We start from the raw sequence: 23,758 nt of genomic DNA, 5'->3' as shown, positions 1-23,758 counted from the left end.
CCATTTGATTGAATTTCCAGCGAACATCTCAATCCCTTGATGTTCCCCAAAAACTCTATGAACAATACAGCTCTTCAATTTACCAGCATGTTATAGCTCAGTCTGCTCAGAGATAATCATCTCAACAAATGTTCTGTCTGTATATTTGAAAGAAAACAACAGGAAATGGTTACATAGCAATGACATTGTAGCATGCACTCTATACAGATCGGTGCCAGTGCCATTGTACACACTGTGTTATAGTGGAGAATAAACTTGGACTTGTTTAAATGGTGAATGTTTAAAATACAATGTTGGTTTTGTTTAGGTCTGAATTGAAATGTCTGGTCCTCAAAACTACTTGTCTGACAATTAGATTTAAGTTTCAAGAAAACCCCTTAAATACATGTTACAGTATTTCACATATTTTACAGCTTATTTTACAGATTTGTAAGAATACTTAAATGTAGGATGCTTATCTTTTTCCTCCTTTAACTGTTTTTGTTCATCCAGTGTTTGAATGTCATGCGTGTGTTGTGCCATGTTCTGCTGTTTGTCCCTTTAGGGATTGCCTGGTCTCCCTACGCTGGCTGCTTTGCACAGCAATCAGATCCTGACTGTCAAGGTTTGTCGGTGGTGGTGCCGCCTAGCTGCTCAGTCTGACCCCTCCACTGCACACTCTGGGAGTAAATGAATCACTGTCGGCTGCTTTTTCTCAAAGCCCGATGATAGACTAGGCTCAGGGAAAAAAACCCATCTAATTAATCACAGCCAGTCAATCGTTCTGCTCTTCCCCGACTGTGCTACCAGTCTTTCACTTGAGATCTCTGTTCCACGCCACATGCCAGGTTCCCCCAGCAAAGGTGGCCTTTTACAACCCAGTAATATTTAGCTAACTGGAACAAGAAGACATGGTCTGGCTCGTGTCCATTGAGGCTCAAATAAATGGAAGGAACTCCAAGAGGAATACTCAATGATGAACCAAAGTGGCAAAATGTTTTTTTTAAAGCTTATGCCCATGGTTCACCACAAATCCTTCAATCCACCAATTTTGGCCTTCAGGATTGTTTCAGCGACGGTTGAAGCCACTTAATACCAATGGACACTAGCAGAATAATGCATGCATTGAAAGGAACAAGGTTAGAAATCAACCTCAACTCAGAAGGTCGACCACGCTGGTTTCGGTGTGTGCAGCTCCCGGGGTCTGACTATGCAGCAGGCGCAACGAAGATGATGACAGTGCTTTCACAGAGGAGGAGAAATTCCCACTTTTCTGGGGACTGCGAGCCCGCTGTGGCGCCCTCGCACCCCTGAGGTGGTAATTATGGGTCTTGGCTCCGAGAAAAAAAGCCCAGACTTCCGAAGCAAACCACCTCCGTGCTGGAAAAAGTGTGGATTTCTCCGCCCATCTGTGAAGGCGCTGGACCGGGGGTTCCTGAACACAGGCCTTTCTAACAAAATCTGTTTCTTTTTGCATTTTCCTTCCTCCTCCTACTTCTTCTTCTGGGACCTCATCCTTCTTCAACCTTCTCTCACCTCTGACCTACGACCTCTTGACCTCACACACCTGCTCAGATGGTCTTCCCTAAGATCAATCATGGCTTTCTTTCCGCTGACCAGCAGCTCATAAAGCGGCGGCTCATTAAGGTAGTGGCTGTGTCCTCACTCGTTTCTCTGTCGCGCCAAGTCTCACCGAATTACTTCTCTCTGGGCATTCTTCAGTTTGCATGCAAACCTTCAGACAGACCTGTCATGAGTACTCTTATACTCCTTCTGTTATTATTAAAGGAAAATATGGAAATCTCCTCCTTAGTTTTATTTAGGTAAAATGAATTAGTGTCCTGGCACTACTTAAAGCATGTTCCCTGTAAGCTAGATTGGTGAACTTTTTCAAGGTTCTTGTAATCCAGAATAATAATGGACCACACATTTTCAAGCTGATTACTGTAACTCTACAAATATGACTATTCAGTTTGTGCCTTATGCCCAACCCCTATTCAATTCATTAAGTCCATTTAGGAATGCATGCATTTTAGGGGATTACTGTTTCAACTATAAATCAGATACATTTCATCTCCATCTTGTATGCTAGATTTAGCCATAAGAACTTAACTGCAAACTGTCCTCCATGTTATGAATGGAGGCAGCCCATCGCCACCCACGAGATCATTCCACTACTCTCTCTTCATTATCATTTAACTGCAGTGGCTCCAGTCTCAGTGGGTCCAACAATATTACAGAGTTCTGATGTTTAAATGTGCTGTTTTCCCACACAGGGAGATCAAGGGCAAGCTGGACCACCTGGGCCTCCGGGGCCACCGGGCCCTCCTGGGCCAAGGGGGCCTCCAGGGGACACAGGCAAAGATGGGCCCAGGGGTGTACCTGGTCTACCAGTGAGTATTGATTTTTAATCTGACATGAAGGGCGTAAATTGGAATAATAAAGATTCAGTCAGTGTTTTATTACAATTGCATAGGGTCAGTGGAGTTGTATAATGTTGATGGCATCAGCACTGACACAGAACCTGAGTAATGTACTACTGTGGATGGTCACAACTAAAAGTATTTCAGCTAACTAAAAAAAGTTTAGTCAGTTGTAAGTGTGTACTATATGCTGGTATAGGCTGATTTCAAAGCCACCAGACTCCATTGACAAAAAAATTAACATTGCAGAACACAAGAGTTGCTGGTCTATCACTGCTGTAGTTGTTTAGTCATACAATAAGACAAACAAAATAACTACTTTAATTTTTCTGAAGGCAAGGTAAAGTGGTGAAAATATTCTACATATAGCGTTCTCAACTACATCAAAGGTACTGTATTGTTTTTTAAGGATTGGCCTTTTTTAGGTAGCTAAAATATGTTTTCCTGCTGCCTCGGTCCATGTCGGTATACTCCTGTCTGTTCCTCCAAACTGGGGGTTTACTGACTATGGTATACAAATCTTTTTATATACAGCTTTTTATGTACTTACATTCAATCTGACAATCTGGCCCAGTAACAGGAAGGTTAATCTCCGTGGAAACCTTTCTTATGAGGACTATACAAACTATGTTGCAGTTCATTGCCCTAACGTCTTAAACTAAACATGACTATACTCCCAAGATAATGCCTCACTGTAAGGATTTATGTTTACTTGGTTGTTTTTCATTATAACGTAACATTTTCCATGTCTTTAAGCTTGTCACTGGCATCACACTGATTTATGTGAACTCTGCCTGTGAGAGAAAGAAGAAACAGAAAAGGCCTGTCAATTATGTTCAGCCATAAAACCTTCCGAGGGCTCCAGCTGATCTTTATTGTCTTGGCAGAGTTCACAGTGGGAGTGCAAAAATATTAAGTGTTGTTTATCTGCCTCTTTCCAAGTTTTTGATGATTATTGTTTTCAGTTCTACCAGTTGCAGTTGCAATAGTTGTTGAGTTTTTCCAAGAAATTAAACTCCTCTTGCTGGGGATGCTTTATTTCTCCCATGATTTATTTCTCCTGCCATGAAGCCCTCAGAAGGAGGGTGGCAAAAATTGCCCTGTAACTGTCACAAAGAGGCAAAAATGGAATAATGCTCAAGCGTGGCTTTGGCATAGAAATCTGGCCCTGGCATATGTCTCTTTTCTACCCCGAGAACTGCAGGAACATCCAAGTGCCAGGCCTGAAACGAAAGCAGAGACTACAACAAGATTGTTGGACAGAGACAGTGAAGGGTACAGGTGCCACAGCATGATGAAATGCCTCCCAGCCAACTTGGTATATGAGCAGATCAATGCTGAGCTCTACTTGGCAGCTGGGCCCTATATGCACCACAGCGGCTGCTCAAACGCTAAAATAAATGGGGAATTCAACCATAATGTGGAAAATGCTGTATTTTTTCTCCAGAATGTGTGACATGTTTTACTCTGAATACTGTTTATGATCATTTTAAAACTCTGTGCGTGTTCTCAACTTTTCAAAAAAGACTTGGCCCACTGTTCTTACATTAACTGGCTGTTTTGTGTTTATATAGGGTGATCCAGGGCAGCCTGGAGAAACAGGAGTCATGGTAAGGAAAAACTTTTCCCTTTTGTCTGGGTGAAATGAATAAGATATGACGTGTTAATAAGTGAATTTTAGAGGTGCTGGTTGGCAGATTTAGTAACCTTTGGATAGAGCCAGAAAGGGATGGATAATTGTACAGGCCTACCAGGCAGTGGCCCTTGGACTCAAAGTGTCAGTCCCCACTGAAAACAGCTGGAGAGACACAATGCAACTTTGAGAAGTCCACAAAGAGACACAAAAACAACTACCTAGAGACATAAAATTACCATAAAGAGACACAAAATTACTTGAAATAGACACAAAATGAAGACTATGAGACATAAAATAACTGCAAAGAGACACAAAACAGCAACAAAAAGAGGCTAAACAACTTTATCCTATGTACGTGAGGTGGTGGGGCCTTTTGCATGTCTATGCCCAGGGGCCCATTGTCTTGTAATCCTCCCAAGCAAAGCTAAGCTAACAGCCTGTTGGAGGTATTGTTTCATATTTAACACTCACATAAAAGTCTTAACTACCTAAATGTTATAATTAACCCAAATATATTAATTTTTTTCAAAAGGGTCAATGCCAACTGCAGACAGGTTTGTTTTTTTCTGATTGCCTTATTTACGCTGACAAATTAGTGGAAATATGTATTGTCATTTCTTTGGCAGGACGTGTTTGATTTTCTAATTGACCAACTGTTTTCAGAAATACACCACATCTATTTAATGTTGCTGTTACACAGAGTTTATTTATTTAATCTTGTGTTTTTGACTTACAAAGCAATCAGGCCACTTAGGGTTTTTCTATAAAAAGGTGCATTTAATTTCCGAGATATTGATGAGGTGGTTTATGAGTTATATGGTGAATATTAATGACACATTTTATGACGCCCTGCAAAAACGTTTGTTTTCTCTCACAAAATGCCTCATACAGTAGGGACAAGCTGTTCCAGTTGACAGCAACTGGATACCACTTGTGGTGTTCAGCAAATAAAGCATTTGATTAAAGTTTCCTTGTAAAAGCTACATTGAATAGGTCAAGCCGAATTCCAGAGAAAGCAAAGACGGAAAACGTGACATGTGAAAAACACTTGGTGATGTCAGTTTTCACAAGTGCAGGGGAGAGTAAGTGAAGCTGACAGAGGAGGTGCTATCAAGCCCTTTCATCTCTGATTCCATCACTGACCCTTTCCATGGTGTGGAAAAAGTTGGTGGATTGGAAAGAAATGGACAGAGAAAATAAAGGATGGTGAGGCTTAAGTGGCGAGAGAGACGCATTAGAATAACAGGAGTTCAAAGCTAAAATCGCTAATCACTTTTAGGTCACTTAACACACCGTGTACTCTTTACCCTCTTCCTACTTTTATGTTGTGGAAGTTTTCAGCTTTTGTCAGCTTTAATTATACGTTTTACCCATTATCCCCGTCATGCTCGAAGCTGTCCAAGCAGCAGAGTTTTATTTTGAAATTCATTCTGTCATGAATGAAGAACTTGAAATAGATTTCCCAGTGGTCCCAGGTGTGCTCCCATAAGTCTCCAGTGTTTACACAACCACTCATGACAGCAGCTGACATAGTTGTGCAAAAGATGAATCCCATTCAGAAGGAGCTTGGAGGCCTTGCACAGAGCTGTGAATAAAAAAATAAGCTCTCGCTGTAATTTTGGAAATAAGGCATACTATTTCACGAGTATATGCACTGCGTGACACTAATGTACTTTTAACAAGGAATAATGTCATCATTTCGAAATTAATCCCCCCTGTAAAGCAGCATGAGATGAGCATGTTCCTGAGATGGGACATGGCCTCTCTAACACAAAGTTTCAGAGCTTCTGTTTCCAGCCAGCAACAGTTTGGAAAGGACAAAAAGCAAAGATAGGATAATTGATTCAAGAGAAATGTTTCTGTAAGTGATAATTTGGCCTAAAAAAAAAACTCTGGATAGGGAATAACAAAACATTAGTCCACACCCTTGATTGGCCTTTGAAAATCAATATGAATTAGATGTGCATAAGCAACTAGACTGATAGGCTCCACTTTGTGCAATAAGCTGAAAAGAGAATCTTTGATCTGCACAAGTCAGCTCGAGGTTGGTCCTTCACCAACTTTTGCTTCTTTTACGGTACTCTAGGAGCTAGCGCCCACTTGACACAGCTCAGCGTTTTTGATGTATCTGCTATTGTTAAAGAGGCAAAAGTAGATTCCAGAGTTTTCCAGCAGCCTTCCAGGACATATGGTGCTGGTTAGAAGGATTAAGCTCTTGTGGAGCAGCGGGTAGGAGGGGGGAGGTGGTAAGAAGAAAAAGAAGAAGAAAAAGGAAATATTTTCAGGACTCAATTCAAAACCATCAGTACCATAAGGTCTCTCTGGGGTAAATTAAGGGGGTCTTCAGCTCTCTAAAGGTGGCTTGCAGCCTTGCACACAGTTTTCATTTTGAACTTGATTTTGCTTCAAAAAGACTAAATAAGAAAATCAGTGGGCTATTGTATGTTGTGTTCCATTCATAACTGAGGAAAAACCTTCTATCTTCTTTTTGGAGTTATTTCTTATTTTGCTTCTGAATTTCATTGCTCCTCTTTTTACATCCTTTCCATTCTGTAACTACCCACAATGCACCAGTGACTCACCTTATTTGTTTAAATGCACCGCAGGCATGCATGCAGGGATCTAATTTACTTAATATGCCTGTATAATGAGGACATACCTATAATATTTTGGTGTCCTTGACTAAGTTTCCTTTTGATGTGAAGCCAAACATGAGGAGTAAAGATGTGAGTAAATGGCTTATGGGACATGCTCGGTGGACTCGAACCATGTTGTGGCAAATTTTGACATCAATAGGCAAAAAGCTTTTTTTCTGTGGAAAAAATCTGTTTGTTCTTAAAGGAAAAATCTTTTTTTCTATTTACAACCTGGGTCTTATTGTCTTAGGTTTAGGCAGTGTATGTACATTCTCCAGTGTTAGTTTCTCCAATGTGAGCTTTTTCTGATATCTGAAAATCATTTATTTTCATTGAGCTTCACCAGAAACACCATAATTAAGTGAATTTGAGAATGACAGTTTTAGTCCATGGTCCCAGACAACTGATTTTTTATAAAATATTAATATATTTCAAAATTTCCCTAGAAGAACCACAGAAGAACCCCTTTTATGAGCCACCAACTGGACATTTCCTGATCATTTTCTCCCCCTATGTTTTGGTATACATTTTGTGCAAAGCCTTCCCCACAGTGCAATGTATGTCATTTAAGTGGAGAATACTAAATCTTAATAATAATAATAATGCATTAATGAATGTAGTTTTTAGATCCCACAAGAGTCTCAGCTTTCCAGTCATACCTTATTTATGCTATTCCAAGGTTGTTTGGAGCCACCAGCATGCGAAAATATTCATATCCATCATTTTAGAAAAGGCTAAAAGAAGACATTCATAACATTCATAATGTGTGACTGTATGGTTTCTCCCCAACTCGAAACTGGATTAGTATTAAGATGAGATGTCTGTAAAGGGGAGACTCATAGGTACCCACAGAATGAATGCTATGGATGCTTCCGGTCGTCTAGTTTGATATGAAAAGAATATCTTCACTTTTGCTTTATGTAGAAACAAGCTAAAGCCTCTCAAAGACAGCGAAGATCACAGGTCTCTAAGGGAAAATGTGGAACAGCCAAACAAAAAACACCATATAATATGTGTAATTACTGTATACAAAGTTAACTTAGAGTTCCATAAATATTACCAAGGACATGGCTGAGACCTCAATGGTAACTCCAACCCTGCCTATAGGTTGGTCTAATACTGCAGTCAACACTATTGTTATGAATAAAATAGACATAAAGTCTACTGGTTTGGTCTATATGTGCCATATGCTTCCTCGCTGCTGTTGTAGCAGTAAAGCTAGTGTGATTGAGAGGTATTACAAAAGAAAAGCCATGTAGACAGTTTAAACAAAGCACACAGTGATGGTGGTGGAACATGTTATGTTAACCTATAGCTACATTGGTCAAACATAAGACAATAAGCCCAGGTTGTCAAAAAAACCTAATTTATTGTAAATATCAGCGTTATGTTGCAAAGTTTTTTCATAATCTTGTAAGTGAAACAGAGGCTTTGAACAAAAGCTCTCAAACTGCACTACAAAGCTCCAACATGAAGTTTTTCTTTGCTTTAATCAGCCAAAATATTTTTCCTGTGGATGCTGAGCGAGAAATGCACACTCTGGAAGTTCTTCAAGTGGCTGAGGGTTCAACTGCAGACTGAGTGTGGGAATCGACCTGGCAGTTGCTTCATTGTTTGCCATTTCAGAGTCATGAATGAAAGCGGCAAACATTCAGCGCTTTGTATTTGTGCTCCGACGCTCGACCTCAATAGATGTCCTGTTCATCTTGCACATTTTGCGGATTCTTTTCTTTAATGAATGTTAAATGAGGCTGCTTAGATCTGATATGCAGAGCATGTGCTATCGTGAAAACTTTTAGTCAAAATAATTATCCTTTTTAATGAAAATGCTTGGATTATTCTCCGTTTTTATTTTCTGCAAAGCCATGGCCCAAAGTTGAGAAGAAAAGAGCCAGGACTTCCTCAAGTGCCCTTGACTTTGTGAAAAATCTCCCTTTCAGTCAGTAGCTCCTGAGTGCTCTCAGATGTAGCCAAGCTAATTAGTGTTCAAGCGAGTGGCACATGCTCTCACATACCTAGTGGGTCATAAAGATGTTTACCAAACCCTACTGAGGATAGCCAACAAAGGCTTTTAAAGGCAAGCAGGAGGAAAACCTTTTTCTTGGTCGGCTGGGATAATGAAAGTTGTTCATTGAGGTTTTTGTTATAAGTGCAGATGGAATGCACTATAAATGAGCTGCAACTGTGTGGGCCTGTTCTGTAAATGTGAGAACTTGTTGCAGCAGGGATTTTAACAGGCTAGTTCTGTAAAAATGGAAATTCAGAATGGGAAAGTTTTGAGCTTTTTGTTACTTGGTGACCGCCTTGTTTCATCAACAGAAAGCAAACAAGATATGGAAAGATCGAACCAACAGTTTATTCTCAGAAAAATTGGCCATTATTATGGTCCTTTTAGCTCAGCCAAGCATCCGTTGGTGCTTTGGCCACAAAGCACAAGTTGGCCACCACCAGCCTACACTTCTTCTTCACAGAAATTTGCACTGACAGTCAAACTATTCGACCTGAATGTGTCCTCGTTGGCTACTTTTGAATACAGGCACACAGACCATTTGCACTCATCAGGGGACCAGATCTTAGGTTTAGCCAATTATACTGCATCAACATGAATAAAGTGAGGAAAGCTGTTGTTGTACTGAGCTTGTGGGGTATAGTCTGCCTGGTCTTGACTCAACTGAGAGTGATGAGCCAAAAAGCACCATTTACTGTAGATCCTGAGCCGGCAGTGAGAAAAATGCTGGCCAACATTAGGTATCATAACAGCCAAGCAGAAAGGTGTTGATGAACTGCTGTGGGTACTGCAATAGTTCAGTCTTGTGAAGCCAACATGGAAGAAACTAACTTTCAGCTTGGTGTCTCATATTAGTCATAAAGCAGTCCTGCAGGAAGGTTCTGGTAAAGGAGGCTGGGGGTCCAACATGGCCTCCAGTTACATTGTGGTAAACAGCAGGTTGAAAATAGAAACTGTCTTTCCAAACACCTCTCTCACTGAGTCTGAACTCAGAGATGTGCAATCTAGTCTCAAGACAAATGTTGGCATTTTAACTTTCTGCAAACCACAGATACGTTGAATTTCCACATTATGAACCACAAATATGTTGAATGTGAAGGTTTCTAAACCGGTTAGGCACGAAAAGCAGTTAACCAATAACAACAATACCCCTATTTGAATCAGTTTTGAATGTGACAGGGACATGCATAGTGGCTTTTCAATATAAATGTTTACAAGAAAATGTTAGTGTAGGAAATAGGGTTAGGGTAAAATGACAGAGTTGGGCTTAAGAAGAGCTACAACTACTGGATATAGATGTGCAGGTTGACTCCAAATAACATTGTTCACTCTTCATATCACGCAAACACCGGTCTCCTGGGTCAAAGACCAGGGTTTGTTTGACTTTCCACCACCCATCCCGTCCACCCTAAATGGACCTTTACACTTTTTATGTTACATCCAATAGAATAAGCCTCTTATATTGTCATGAGTGGGTTCACTTTGGAGTTAATGTAAAGCCTGGTGTGTCTCATACACATGCTAAAGGGTGCCATCTGCTTTGGTATCAGGTGTGATGAAAGGTCACAACATATATCTGATGACCAGGCTGTCGGTGCCATCCATTTCCAATCCTCTCCGCCTGACATCTGACCTACGTGGCTTTTAACATCACATTGCTTCATAGCCGCAAAAACCCCCCCAAAAAAACAATTCAGATCAACGTATCTGTGGTTCACAGAAACATTTAAATGTCTACTTTTTTTGCTGGCAATTGGACTGAAATGTGGCGCCTTTTTTGCCCTTTCTATCTTATTAGCTTTGTGAGGCTTTCCAGCTATTGGCCCATTAAGGTTATGAACTTCCCCTTGTGTTGGACTGTAGGCTTAGAACATGGAACAGCCAAACAAGTTTTTACAGTCGCTAAAATGAACAGATCAACATAAAAGATAAAACCATAAAAGTTTTCATTATTCATGGTCTTATTAGAGATTCATGTTTATGGTGAAGCTCAAAGAAAAAAAAGTGATTTTCATTCTTTTTCAGAGAATAAAACAAGGGATCGATTGTGATTCGGTTCTGCCTGAAGGGTGTGTGCTCACTGTATGAAATCCTACCAGAAGCCTTGCCAGTCTCTGCTGTGACTGTGTTGGCTCTGGAAATCATATTATTTAATCTGACATGGACTCTTTTTGTTATTTTTCTCTTCTACTCTTTCTCTCTCTTTCTCTCTCTCTCTCTCTCTCTCTCTCTCTCTCTCTCCCCTCATTTATAGGGACCTGAGGGGCCACAAGGGCTGAAGGTAAGTGAAACAAATAATTTCTTACTATTCTTTAAAATGTTATTTCCTGAATGATAGAAAAAACTAAGGTCACACTGAAAAGGGAATTTCTTTAGACTAATGTTTTGCATTTGTACACAAGTTGGCTGTAAGAAACAGTGCTAGGTGTTGAATATGTTTACTTGGAGATTAGTGATGCAGGGCCACAGTCAGGGCAAGTAAACAGACAAAAGGAGAGTTAAGGCTCAAACAACATAAGGAGGGAAAGAAAAAGAGGAGAGAGACAGAGAACAGAGAACCTGGAGCTAAGTGCTGCGATACAGGCAGAGGGTCCCTGGCGGCGCTGATGTGGAGAACAGATGTAAGCCATATCCAGCCATCAGGTAGCTGCCAGTGTTTGTTCAGTGTAACCCAATCAGACACTTCCTGTCTGCGCTGTCATCTGTCGGCAAGGCCTCCTGTCGGCGTAGGAGGGGGTGTGTGGAGGGGTCAATGATGACACACCGCCGTGTTAATGACTCATAAGCCAGGCCCCGAGGCTACTCAATTAGATCTACTGCTGGTGTAGCGCTGTGTTTAGCAGAGGGGCCACGTCAACAGTTATTCAGGTTTCATCACCTTGCTGATTGACTTGGTGTCACGACATGATAGAGTGTTTAACATAATTCGACTTTTTACTGTAGTAATAACTTTTTATTTTGTGGTTCATTCTCCTTTTTTACCCCAAGTTAAATTTTAAATATTTAAGAAATTACAAAAATAGTTTTTCATCAAAATGTATCATTGTTTTACCCATCTATAAATCTATAAAATTGACCATGGTAACAGTAAGTCATTTTTATTACGAAGAAGCACAAATAGCCAACATAAGCAAACCGCTATGCAAGAGAGTGGCTGTTCATTAAAACATGCTTGGTGCAACCTCAGAGTCTAAATCATCTGCTTTAAGTAAGTTAAATGAGTCCATGCAAACACAAGAGCTACAGTATATACAAAGCCTTTTATTCTTCTTTTTTTTTTTTTTACTTTCTCTTCTCTCTCAACAGAGTTAGGCTCGCCCTCTGCCTGCGTTGTCCATAACTTCACGGATCTTAAAATACGACATGTAATATTTATTCTGGCCTGGTTTTGTAGGATCAGCAAATATTGTGTGTATATGCTGAAGTGGGGGATGCAAGGGTCGATAGTATATTGTCATGGGTATAATAGATTTTTGATAACCATAACTCTGCAGTGTCCAGTGTGATTGCTATATGTAATGATGCCTAAAGAACCTTGTGTTTATTTCTCAGGGTTCACTCGGGTCTCCTGGAGTCCCCGGTGTTGATGGACTGAAGGTGAGGTTACTCATATAAAGAGATACAGTTGATGATTGTGATGCACAATTCAATACCGTTCTTTTTGGTTTCATTTAGACTAGTTTTAACCAGGACATTGGGAGCTGCTGCAGAATAATGTTTGTTAACAATTTTTTTTTATTTTTTTAGAAAAACTGATTTGATGTTAGAGTTAAACAGAAGAGTTTACAAAGAAAAAATAATGTCCTTTAACTTTTTATTTAAACAAAAAAAGCAAACTCATAATGCTATATATTTTCTGTTAAATTGAGTAGCCTCTAGTTTAGCCTGAGCATGGTATAATGCTTCCCTCCAAAAAAGTTCAGAAAGCCAACTTCCATCCACACCTGAAAGTATTTTATCCTTAAAAGACTCACTGTAACATACTTAGAGTTTTCATTAGTCTTTTTGGCCATATGTTGCACTTTTCACATTAGAAATGTTCTGCCATGCATTCTGACAATTTCAAACCGCTATCCTATTTGGGAGAAATCCCCTGGGCTGCATCCTCAAGTCTTAACCACAAAGTGCCGTTTCGAGCTGCCTGTGAATCTGCTCACACTCTCACTCTCATTTCTGCATTTCATTCTCAAACCGAATAAAGAAGACACAGTGCAGGTGTTTCACAATGGGGGGAAAAAAAGGAAAAGCATATTTATTCCAGAACAAACAGTTTGAGTGACGAGAATGAATGGGGAGATGATTTGAGAGGCGCCATCTTTCTAATCTCAAGCATGCATTTATAAAGATATGAGCGGAGAGGCACGCATGGCTGTAATAGAAACCAGAGTGAAAGCCATACTGACTCTGGAGACAGCAAAAGCTGAAGGCCTAATTCCATACTTGTGTAAGCAGTGGAGTTTGCCAGCATGAAATAGAACTCCAATGCTGTGCAATGCAGTTATAAAAGAGAATCTGTTATGGTATGTAACTGTCACTCATGCAGAAAGTTGAAGTCTGAAGCAGTAAAGGCTGCTCTGCCAGCAGTGGCAGGTTGACTGGCAGACATCGTATTGATCCGACATAGATATCCACTAAAAAGGGATGATTACTAATGCGAACCTTATCAGGCCCAGTTTAGGAGTTTTTAATCAGACTCCATCATCATTATGGCAATATATCATCATAATTATGTCAATGACTCCCATATGTTGGCTGATAGATGATACATGATTCCAGTATTTATGAAGAGTTTCACCACTCGTGTGTAGCTGAGGAGATACGCCCTACACACAGATCATACACACTGATATTTCCACAATGTTTCATGAAAACAAAGCATTGTGGGAAAGCTGAAGGGTTCATTTGCACACAACAGATAAAAGCCATTCTTAAAATGAATTAATCTGTTTGATTGATATTCCTTTGAGAGAAAAAACATGATGTATGAAAAAAAGTTTTTAAGATATCTTACAAAACAACCTCAAACCAATTTGACTTATATTTCCTGGCTTGCACACACACACACACACACACACAAAAAACACATGATTTAGGAAAATAAATAAACTAGAGATTTGTATCTGGTTTTGCAAATGAACCCTTCAATTAAAACAATAATGGGAACTGAGACATAAAAACAAACTTTATTAGCATTTGTTCATGTCGCTGATGTTCAGAACCAAACCAAAGATAATTAAGCTTTTAATCAGACTGTTTATCTTCTCTGCTTTCACATTTAGTTTGCGGTTTCAACATTTTATTTATATTGGAATTCTTGGGTAATTTAATGGAATTTATTAATTCGTAGCTGTCTAGTACCATGTGGAAGGTCCATTCCTGATAATACACTATGGTAAAATACATGATCTATTCTTTCTACTGTCCTGTTATCAACCATCCTGCAAATGTGTAACACCTGTGCAGTATGACACAAGCTTAACCTCTGTGAAGGTTAGAGGTTATCTCCAAATGCCAAAAAAATAAAACTCTTTGTATCTCCTGACCTTAAATCAGAGTTCATACTGCACACTGAACACAGCCATTGTGTGTATGTTATGCTGTCCATAGGGGGATGTTGGCATCCCAGGATTGGACGGTGTCCCTGGAAACAAGGTCTGGTGCACATATTCTGTGCACTCTCATTCTTTAAATTCATGGCGATCATATATTTTTTTATTTTTTGTTGTTTCAAAATAATTAATCATTTTTCTCCTTCCCATCTTACCCCATCACAGAAACTCTTTGTTTTTAACTTTTTCTACGCTTTTTGCCATTTCTATAGTTTTTTTTCCCCCATTGTACTTTTTTGTACTTATTGTTTCTCATTCTTCTTTAGCAATCATACATATCTTTTCCTTCATTTTTGCTGGATGTTCACATGATGTAAATTTTCTAATAAATAAAAAGAAAATGCTTCTTTAATGGCATTTATTTATGTGTGTGAATAAATGTGATTGTAGCACCTACGTTTAAGTTTGAACTATAGTGAAACAATAATTTAAGTAATAATAATACAATTAGGATTTTGGACTTTTATAATTGTATTTAGACGATTTAGACTAAGGTTTAGACAGACTTTGTTGTCATTCAGTTATACTTAGACAAATGCACATTTGAATGAAATTCTCATACATTGGCTCACAGTGATTCTATTTTGGAATGCAAGATAAATAAAGTATAAACAGAAAAATATAAAACTGTAAAAATGCAATACTTATATTGCACAGAAGTATAGCAGCAGTGTTTTGTACATAGAGACAATAAATGGACATAAGTAACAAGAGTTCACAGTGCAGTATGGTGCAAAAGAAAGTATTAAGTATTAATATTATTTAATCTGGCCTGTAATGATGTTCAAAAATACTGCAAAAAGCCGGTACTTGAGGGTCTGTCTGGGGAAAAAGCAGCCATAACACAAGAGGATTTCTATAATCTAACATGACTTTAACCCCAGATTTTATCTGACCCTTAGTGGCTACAATAACCCCCCAACTGAACCCACCTCCCCTTGAGTTTTCTGTGTTTAATACTCTGCTTTCTTTCCCAACAGGGTGAAATGGGAGAGCGAGGTGAAAAGGTAAGGTGCTAATTCAGATCACCAAATATTATTATTAGCATCCGTCTTGATATCTCACCATGTGTTAGAACAGCCGTCATGACGGCAGCTCTGCCTTTACTTAACACAACACCAGCTTGTTTCTTCAAAGGTGACTCCCTTCTCACATATGGCCATCAGTGAGTCAGTGATTCAGTGAGTCACAAAATTAAGCCCAATTTCTCCAACTGCGGGCCTCAGAGGACACAAAAAAACTGAACCCACACAATAGCCTCAGTGAGGAAAAGCAGCCTTCTTTTCTCCGATCGCTAATTGTAATGGTGCCCTTATTCACTGTTGGTGGACAGCAGCGGGTGGGAGGTGTGAACGCTGACCGAGTGGAGAGTGGGATGGGGAGGGAGGGAGGTGATGACTCAGTGTTCTTCATCGACCACAGACTGGCCTTCAGGCGCTTGTTCTCAGTTCTTGTTGAGTTTTTCTTCAAATAAGCGACTTATTCCCTATTGGCACACTCGTGATAATGAGGCTGTTCGGCTCAATGGCTCAATGTACAGTTTTATAACCTGCACGGAGAGGAGTTTGCTTTCGTGTGAGTTCAGCTCAGTCAGGGCCTTCTCACAGGTTGCCAAACATCTATGTTCTCTGCTAAGTTCATGTTTCATTTGAATACTTTATTAAACATCTAAAGGGAAAACTATTATCATAAACAGGCAAATATTAGACAGAATAAACTATAGCTGTGTCAGAATATGTTTATTTTATTACAGTCTTTATTGTCATGTCAAGTCACTTCCCTCGTTGGGACTCAATTTAAAATACTACAAGTTTTTACTTTAAGAGGAGCCAGATCTGTTAACATAAAATGCTGCTTTTGGCTTTGTTTGTAAAGTAAAGAGCCAGCAGGCAAAGTCGGGAAAGCAAGTTTTTATTTATTTAAATCTTGTCTCTGTGCTTGCAGTCATTTTAACTTCTAACCTATAGATTAATAGATGAAAAAAAAAGACAATTAATCTAAACTTGAGAACACTTGATGTCAAGCATAGTGTCCTGTTACAGTAAACTCACTTTCTTGAAATTGCTTTTTTATATTCTCCACAAGGACCCAACCTTTGATTTCAAATCTTTGGAATTGCTATTCATTGTATGATTCCCGGTCCATTAGGCTATAATTTACTTAATATAAATCCATGTGGATTCATGAAAAGTGGAAGACAGTCAGGAGACTGCCAAGGACAGCACTGAAATTTACTCCAAAGTACTTTGAGCTTTTATTTTGAGAGGAGCCAAATATGTTAACATAAACTGTTGTTATTGGCTTTGGTTACTAACTGAAAGGCCAAAAGGCAAATTCAAGAAAGCAGTGCCAATCACTTACAGATAAAAGGTGATTGTTTGAGCAGCACAGAGTTTTATACAGTAGGATAACATAGGATAATATCCCCCATAAGGACACAGCCCTTCACTTTAAATCCTTGGGTTTTCTTACTTTTACCTTTGGAACATTTCAGGCTTTAATGCTCTTGATATAAAATCCACTGGTTTTACATCAATGCATTGCTAAATAATCAATAGTCTACAACACTCTATAGGCTCTGTGAGGCTGTACAAAGGCACAGGCCCTTTGAGGTGAATGCTAATATCAGCAGGCTAACATGCTGATGTTAAGCTGGTATGATATTTGGCCCAGCTATAACATAGGGGTTGAAAAGTGAAGCCAATGCAGACATGTCTAAAAATGCATTCTTTCTAATGGCCAGAAGGGGGCGACTGCTCTAGTAGAAAAGAAGTCAGATTGTATGCAAGTCTATAAGAAAATGACCCTACTTCTTATTTATTACTGAAGTAAACATTTTCCTAATGACTATATGGTCTCAGTCACTGATTTCAAGTCTTCTGCAGTAAAGCTTGATGTTTATGTAGCACATTATGGTCTTTTTTAGAGGATAATAGATGGTGTGGTGTGCATTTACTATGGCTACCTTGTGATTAGTAGGTCGCTACCATGGTGTTTCCATGTCCATTCCATTCTTAGACCTTTGAGCCTTTCACAGTGTGTTAATGAAAGTTAATTGTTACATTTTGGTCACCTAAAAATCTCTTGCTGTCTCTTGAATATCTGTACAAACAAAGTTTCCATTGTTGAGATATTTCAGTCTGGACCAAACTGACATTAACATCCATAGTGCCAGGCCAGTAGAGCGGCTAAAAACAGCCCTGACATTCAATATATTTCATACAGCTAAGATGGAAAAGTTGTGAGTTTCGAAGTTAAGTTGTTCACAGTTGACGCCAGGAGTTTAGGACCTCCACAATGCCCCACAGACTGCATTACGTCACCTGAAATCATATTTGAACCATGTGTGATGACTCAGTTAGTGACCAAAGTGAATTAAACATGTACAGTAATGGTACTCTGTCTTTGCTACAGTATTCTTGGCTTTTTCTGCAAGCATCCATTACGCCATTTTACACGGCAGTCAATCACAGAATAAGAAGAATTGTCAAAGTCCTACTGTGTGCTGCTCGTGTTTAAGCAATCTGGTGGTCATGTTTAATATCTTTTTCTGTAGATTTTAGATTCTCAGCTGTATCATTTATTTCAGCATTGACACACTGCTGCAATCAATGAACTGAATATGATTAACCTCTCTGTTTTTTCATCACAGGGTGACATGGGAGAAGACGGACCGAAAGGTGATATAGGAGAGAAGGTATGTGAATTCCACTTTACCTTTCCTTCTTTGTGTTTATGTCTTGGAACAGGCACAGAGAAACAGCAGTCTGGCTGTGGCCGGAAAACATTAAAAAAAAAGTTAATGTTAGCCATCTGAGAGGAGATCTGTGCAGAGCAGCAGCCGCAGAAGTAGCTCAGGTCAAGTGCCATCAGCTGTAGTCAAGGCTACACAACAGCAATCATCCTGGCACTTGATGCGTCCTTTGTGCTTAATGTGGACTTAATTGCTATGCTATGCTGACGCTACATTTTCTGGTCGGATGGCTCCTGCATTAATTTGGGACCATTTATCATCAAGACAGCTTGTCAAGTAGGGATACACTTCCAACAAAAGGCAGAGTGGAGCTCTGCTGGACAGACTGCCGGGCTAAAGTAATAGATTCATGATTCTCTCCAAAAGCTTTTGTTTTCGGGAATTATTTTTCTTTTGTTTTGGGTTAGTATATTTACATCATGTCCAGAGGCAGATTATGCATCCTATCCAGGATTTGTCATGTTGCCTTTGCTGCTATTACTTTGTTTATGAAAATGGGTCACAGCCTTATTTGTATTGGGTGACCTCATGACTGAATGTTGGCTCCTTTACTCTTTTCAAAGCATTTCAGAAACCAAACAATTATGGAGCTGAAAAATAACAGCTTCTTTGAAAATATTGATTTGTCCTATGCACAAGTTGCTCACACTTCAGGGAAAAGATAAAGATTATTTTCAAAGTTGTCAAAAAATGATGACACAGTTGCGAGAAACAGACAGCAGTTATAAAATACTGTGATTTTTTAATACACTGGAGATGCTGCTTTCTGCTTGAAATACTGAGTTAGGTATAAAAAGAAAATATACCTGATAGACCAGCACCGGACTAGAAACAGTGTACTCAAAATGTCACTGCCAATTTATTGCTGTTGAGCAGAGAACAACTTTGATAACTTCTCACTTTATGGGCACTCTGGTTTTTAAAAGACTGCTGAACACGGCTGCCAAAAAAGACACCATTTGAGGGAAACAGATGCAGGATATCATCTGTGGAAAATGAGTGAACAAAAAGGAAAGTGGAGGGTGATAAAACTTTGCAGCTCGAGCACCACTTTGATCTGGTCTACCTCAATGCAGTAAAAGTGAAAAAATGGATTTTCGCTGCAGGAGTAAAGAAAAAAAAAGTGGAATTGAGTACCATGGGAATTCAGAGCTCTGTAGCCAGTCACCTGCCATTCATTCTTCAAGAGCATACTCATGTATTTTGCAATAAAAAGAGACAGAAGGTAGTGTAAAGACCTGGAAGTGGTGAGGATTTTTTCATAGTAAGGATAGGATTACCTCATCTTCTCATACCGTCAAAGTCAAGATGTTAAAGTGAGCGTAGTGCACAACATATGTTGTAGGAATAATTGCAATCAAGATAAAACTCAGTAGACTTTCAGAAGAGTTTACCATATGTCTGAGTAGTGACAGATTTTTTCAGTGCAATTGAAAAAAAATACATGCTCAATGTATAGTACACAGGATCAACTGGAGGAGAAAACTGTCACTGCACAGACTGAGCCGCCTGCCATCAAACTTATGTGTCTAATCAACTGCCCTCACCCGATCAATTTTGTTTCACTGGCGGAAGAGTAAACCAGAGACGGTCGAGGGAATACAGGAGGGGAAAGAAGAGCATCTTTTGTCTTCCATGTAGAAGATGCCAAAGTTAACAATACACAGCACGCTCTGCGGGGATATTGTGGTAACACAGGGTGAGAGGTGAGGCAGCGAAACCTCGGTATAGTGAGCAGAGAAACCTCAGGGAGGGCAAAGGGGGGAGAGAAATGGTGGAGCAAGCAGTCGGTCCGGGCTTTGCATGATACAAAGAGAGATTGTTTTGATGGCGGGGGATCTGCAGAGTGTGAAAGAGACGACAGGACATGTGTACTCTGTCATTTAGGATGTGAGGGAAAGAGATTTGTGTAACATTCTGTTACTCTTTGGCAGGCATGTGTATAGATGGGGGACAAGGGGTGGCACCGCCCCATCCCTGAAATATGATTACATAATGCAGCCATCATAATGTAAGGTAAATATGTTGCTAAACCAAGCAATAAGTTAGCTGTAAGTTCTGTCCAAAAGTAACTAAATCTACCCTACCAATACCTCAAAAGCCATCGCTATTTTATGGGTGGTTGTTTGCCTAACTTCTAATTTCTTGGCTTGGAACAATAACTTCCTGCAGTCTCCTCTGGTTGCCAGGCAACTGATCAATGCCAAGAAATAGTCTGGCGCATAACAACCTGAATAATTGCAAAACTTCTTGTATGGGTTGAATAAAAGATTAAACATGTTAATTAGTGAGCTTTGGAGATGCTTTAAGTATTTGCACCAAAGCCATCGAAGGTCTTGCTTTATCACCTAATCTTTGTTGTCCTGCTAATGGAGGGGACACTTAATGTTAGTGTATAATGTGCTCACATGGTGCATATTTAGTAAGTAAAGCTATGTTTAGTCAAACTGCCACACAGGAAACCTTGGTCAGGTGTAATAGGTGGTAGGAGACAGGTATTTAACCTACAATAATGCATCATAGTTGAGACATTCATGTTTTGGATTTACAATCTTGAACTGCATAATCACAAGTAATGATAGCCATCAAATAAATGCATTAAGTGCAGTATTTGAGGAAATACTTTCCATCTCTTTAGCCTATAGTGTACATTATCTGCATGTATCTGCTGTTTTGCCATCATCCACTGGGAGGAGAGCAGCTCTGCCTGTCCATCTCTGGCCTCATTTAAAACAAATCATTACCGCAGTTAAAAGCTTTAGTTCTAAACCATTTACCTCTGATGCATTCTGCCTAAGTATTTAACTAGGTGTGAAATTAACTGTGACTCTTCTCATTGAAAAAGTAAAACCTCAGAGATAGGAAAATTCTTTAAAGGTTTAAAGAAAATAAACCTAAGTAAACTCTTGAAATGGTTTTGGGAACTTCCAGGCTGAGCTCTTGGCTCTGGCCGGTGTGGCACAGTGGTTGGTATAATTTTTGAATCCTAAGATCCGGTCCAAGCTCTTGTGAACTGGCTATGTTTCAACTGTTGGCAGGGCCTTTTCTGCCCTGGGAGCCAATCATAATCTGTGTTGCCTCACATATATTCTAACTCAGTGTCTGAGGTCGATATTCAGCTGAGGCCGGTGAATTTGGTCATCTTTACTAATGAGCGTAATATGAAGTAGGAGTCATGTTTTAAGGGCTGTGGTGACATTTAATGGTTACATTTCTCACTACTCTGCTGCTCGGCTTCATTGCCCACTGATTAATCTTCTCCATGTCATTGGCTCTTACTAGGCAAACAGCTGGAAAATAGCCTGATTTACCAAGTATACGTTATGCTATCTTCATGCTATTATCTTTAAATGGCAATATGCAGCGTCGGTTCTGTGTGCCGATAATGAAGTGGAGCTGTGGTGACAGCTCTCCGTCTTGCTCTGCTCTGTGGTTAAATCACAAGCTGTAGTCTCACCATGGTAATTGGCCCAATTGGGACATTTCAGCACTCTGTGCCACACCTCAGCTCACCTCCCAACTCCACCACTTTTTCCGTCTCATAGTGCTTCTAGTGAAAACTCTCACTTGATTCTTAAGCTTGGTGTGACTTGTGTTAGGTCTGTTATAACAGAGAATGTTGATGGGGTTTATCAGTTCAGCAGCAGGGGGATGAGGTGTTAATTGCATGTGTAGCCTCGTCTGATATTTGCTTTTTGATTAAAAGTGTGTCATCTGTGCTGTAAATTCTTACTTTCCACAATATCAGCTTGCTATCGTCTCATCCTGCTGAGATTATTAATGAGAAAAGAATCAACCATGCTTACATATAGACACAACTTTGATTATGAGCTTAACAAGGTGAGGTCTTTTGTAGTTTCCATTTCGTATAAGTATCTAACTATTAAATAAAGATGTGAAGCATTGTTACATATCCATCCTGGCCAAAAAGCAACAGGTGTAAACTAGCTCTGACTTTGATGTTTGTTTTGTTGAAACAATTACTCAACCAAGATACAAAAAAGTCAGAATAATAGGCGTCCATATAAAGTTTCCTGTTATATTATAATATTTCGGTCAACCGCAACATGACATCCATGTTGTTTCTTAAGTATCTGACCAAAAACGTTTTACCTCATCATGTAAAATCATGTGAAAGCCTTTCATTTGTCTTGGATAATGAAAAAGGAGGAGCCAGTTTACGCGGCTAACAGTAAAAGTTCATCCTCTTAGAACCTTGTGCCGTCAATAAAATATATAAGACAACGCCCATATAAAAATTGGAATGATAACTTTTAAGATATGGATAGAGGCACACTTCAGTATGCAACAAAGCCCAGCTGTTAACAGTAACACAGTTTATTGTCTGCAAAAAAATGCCGCAATTAAAGATGCCTTGTGTGCTATGCATCGTAATGACTCCCATAAAAAGCTGAGGGCGAGAGGCATTCCTTCAGCAACTTCTGAGCGCAAGGCGTATGTGTAGTGAAACCACAGAATCCACACCAGAGCTAAAGACCCAGTCTCCTTCTCCCCACTCCCTTTTCCCACCAACCGCCCATAATTACGCTTATTGGCCCCTTGTTTTATGTATGTTTTTACTGTAGGCTGCAGTAGTAATGCAGTGCATAGGAAAGAGTCTGGGTTCTGGATGTTTGGAGGACTTTACTGGAAAAATGTGATATCAGTAGCTATCTACTTCTAGTTCAGTACCTTACCTGAAGAGATGCAAAGAAAAAATGGTTTAGATGGTTGCGGTTAGTAGGCTACAATATATCTTTCAAACCCCTTACCTTCTGTACTGCTGGGGATTACATCTATACAGTGTTAAATTTCATGTCATCACCAGTATGCAGCTGCACTCTGACAGTGTAAAAACAATGAAATGACTCCCGGCACAGTAGTTATAAAAATGCTTTCTCAAACTTTTTTGAGAAGGTACGTTCAATCTAAACAGTGCTTAGAATAGCAGACAATCCTCTCTCTAATAGGATTTCACACAATTCTATCCAGACAATGCAGTAAATGTAGGAGTGAAATGATGTTCTGCATTGTTCAGTGAAAATAGACTTCTATCATATTTTTCTTGCTGAAATTGCACAGTAATGTTCTTTCTGTACAGGAAAACTCATCCAGTCTTGTAATAACCCCTTTCACTTTTGGACTGTTTTCCATTTTGTACCTTTCTAATTATTTTATTTTTTATTTTGTCCTTCTCTTAGGGTGATGCAGGCTCATCTGCAGCAGGCATTAAGGTGAGAGCAAAGCTAACGCTACAGGTTTTTTTTTTTTTTTTTTAGCTGTTTGTAAGTTCAAACCCTATGGTTCAAACTTAGTAAGTGTCCCCAAATTAAAAAGGTTTGCAATACTCAAACTAAAGAGTTATTACATAGATTAGTTGTTACTAGATCGTTTACATAGGATTACAACATGTATATAGAACTGTTTACCTAGCAAACTGAACCAACTACCAAACTAACGTTAGCTAGCTAACATATGACCCAGTGTAAAATGGTTATATGGTCAGCATATCTGATCACACTTGATCACAATGCTGTGAAATAGTCATGTTAACTTTTGTGAAATTGCAACTAAAAAACTGTAACACTAGCATAATCATCATTTAAAGTAGCAAATTGCTCAAAGAATTTAGGAGGGCTTAACTATTGGGTGCCACAGGAATGGGTTCTTCAACGCGGAAGAAAGTTAGCAATTCAGCGCCATGGGGTCTAAC

At 39.4% G+C, this 23,758-nt stretch overlaps 1 protein-coding gene across 1 annotated transcript in view; it reads left to right on the top strand.

Moving 5' to 3' along the window:
• Positions 1-558: 558 nt before the first annotated feature.
• LOC131989221 (collagen alpha-1(XXV) chain-like) overlaps positions 559-23,758 on the top strand; it is a 30,851-nt gene continuing 7,651 nt past the window's right edge. The window contains exons 1-9 of the mRNA XM_059354411.1: positions 559-604; positions 1,555-1,626; positions 2,256-2,372; positions 3,977-4,012; positions 10,937-10,963; positions 12,235-12,279; positions 14,290-14,334; positions 14,457-14,593; positions 15,272-15,298. Coding sequence (XP_059210394.1) covers positions 1,555-1,626; positions 2,256-2,372; positions 3,977-4,012; positions 10,937-10,963; positions 12,235-12,279; positions 14,290-14,334; positions 14,457-14,593; positions 15,272-15,298 — 506 coding nt within the window. The 5' untranslated portion in view covers positions 559-604. The remainder of the gene's footprint in view (positions 605-1,554; positions 1,627-2,255; positions 2,373-3,976; positions 4,013-10,936; positions 10,964-12,234; positions 12,280-14,289; positions 14,335-14,456; positions 14,594-15,271; positions 15,299-23,758) is intronic.

Source organism: Centropristis striata, chromosome 17, assembly GCF_030273125.1.
Source record: "Centropristis striata isolate RG_2023a ecotype Rhode Island chromosome 17, C.striata_1.0, whole genome shotgun sequence".
Lineage (NCBI taxonomy): Eukaryota > Metazoa > Chordata > Actinopteri > Perciformes > Serranidae > Centropristis > Centropristis striata.
Note: the sequence above shows the minus strand (reverse complement) of the source record. Positions and strands in the feature narration are given on the sequence as shown.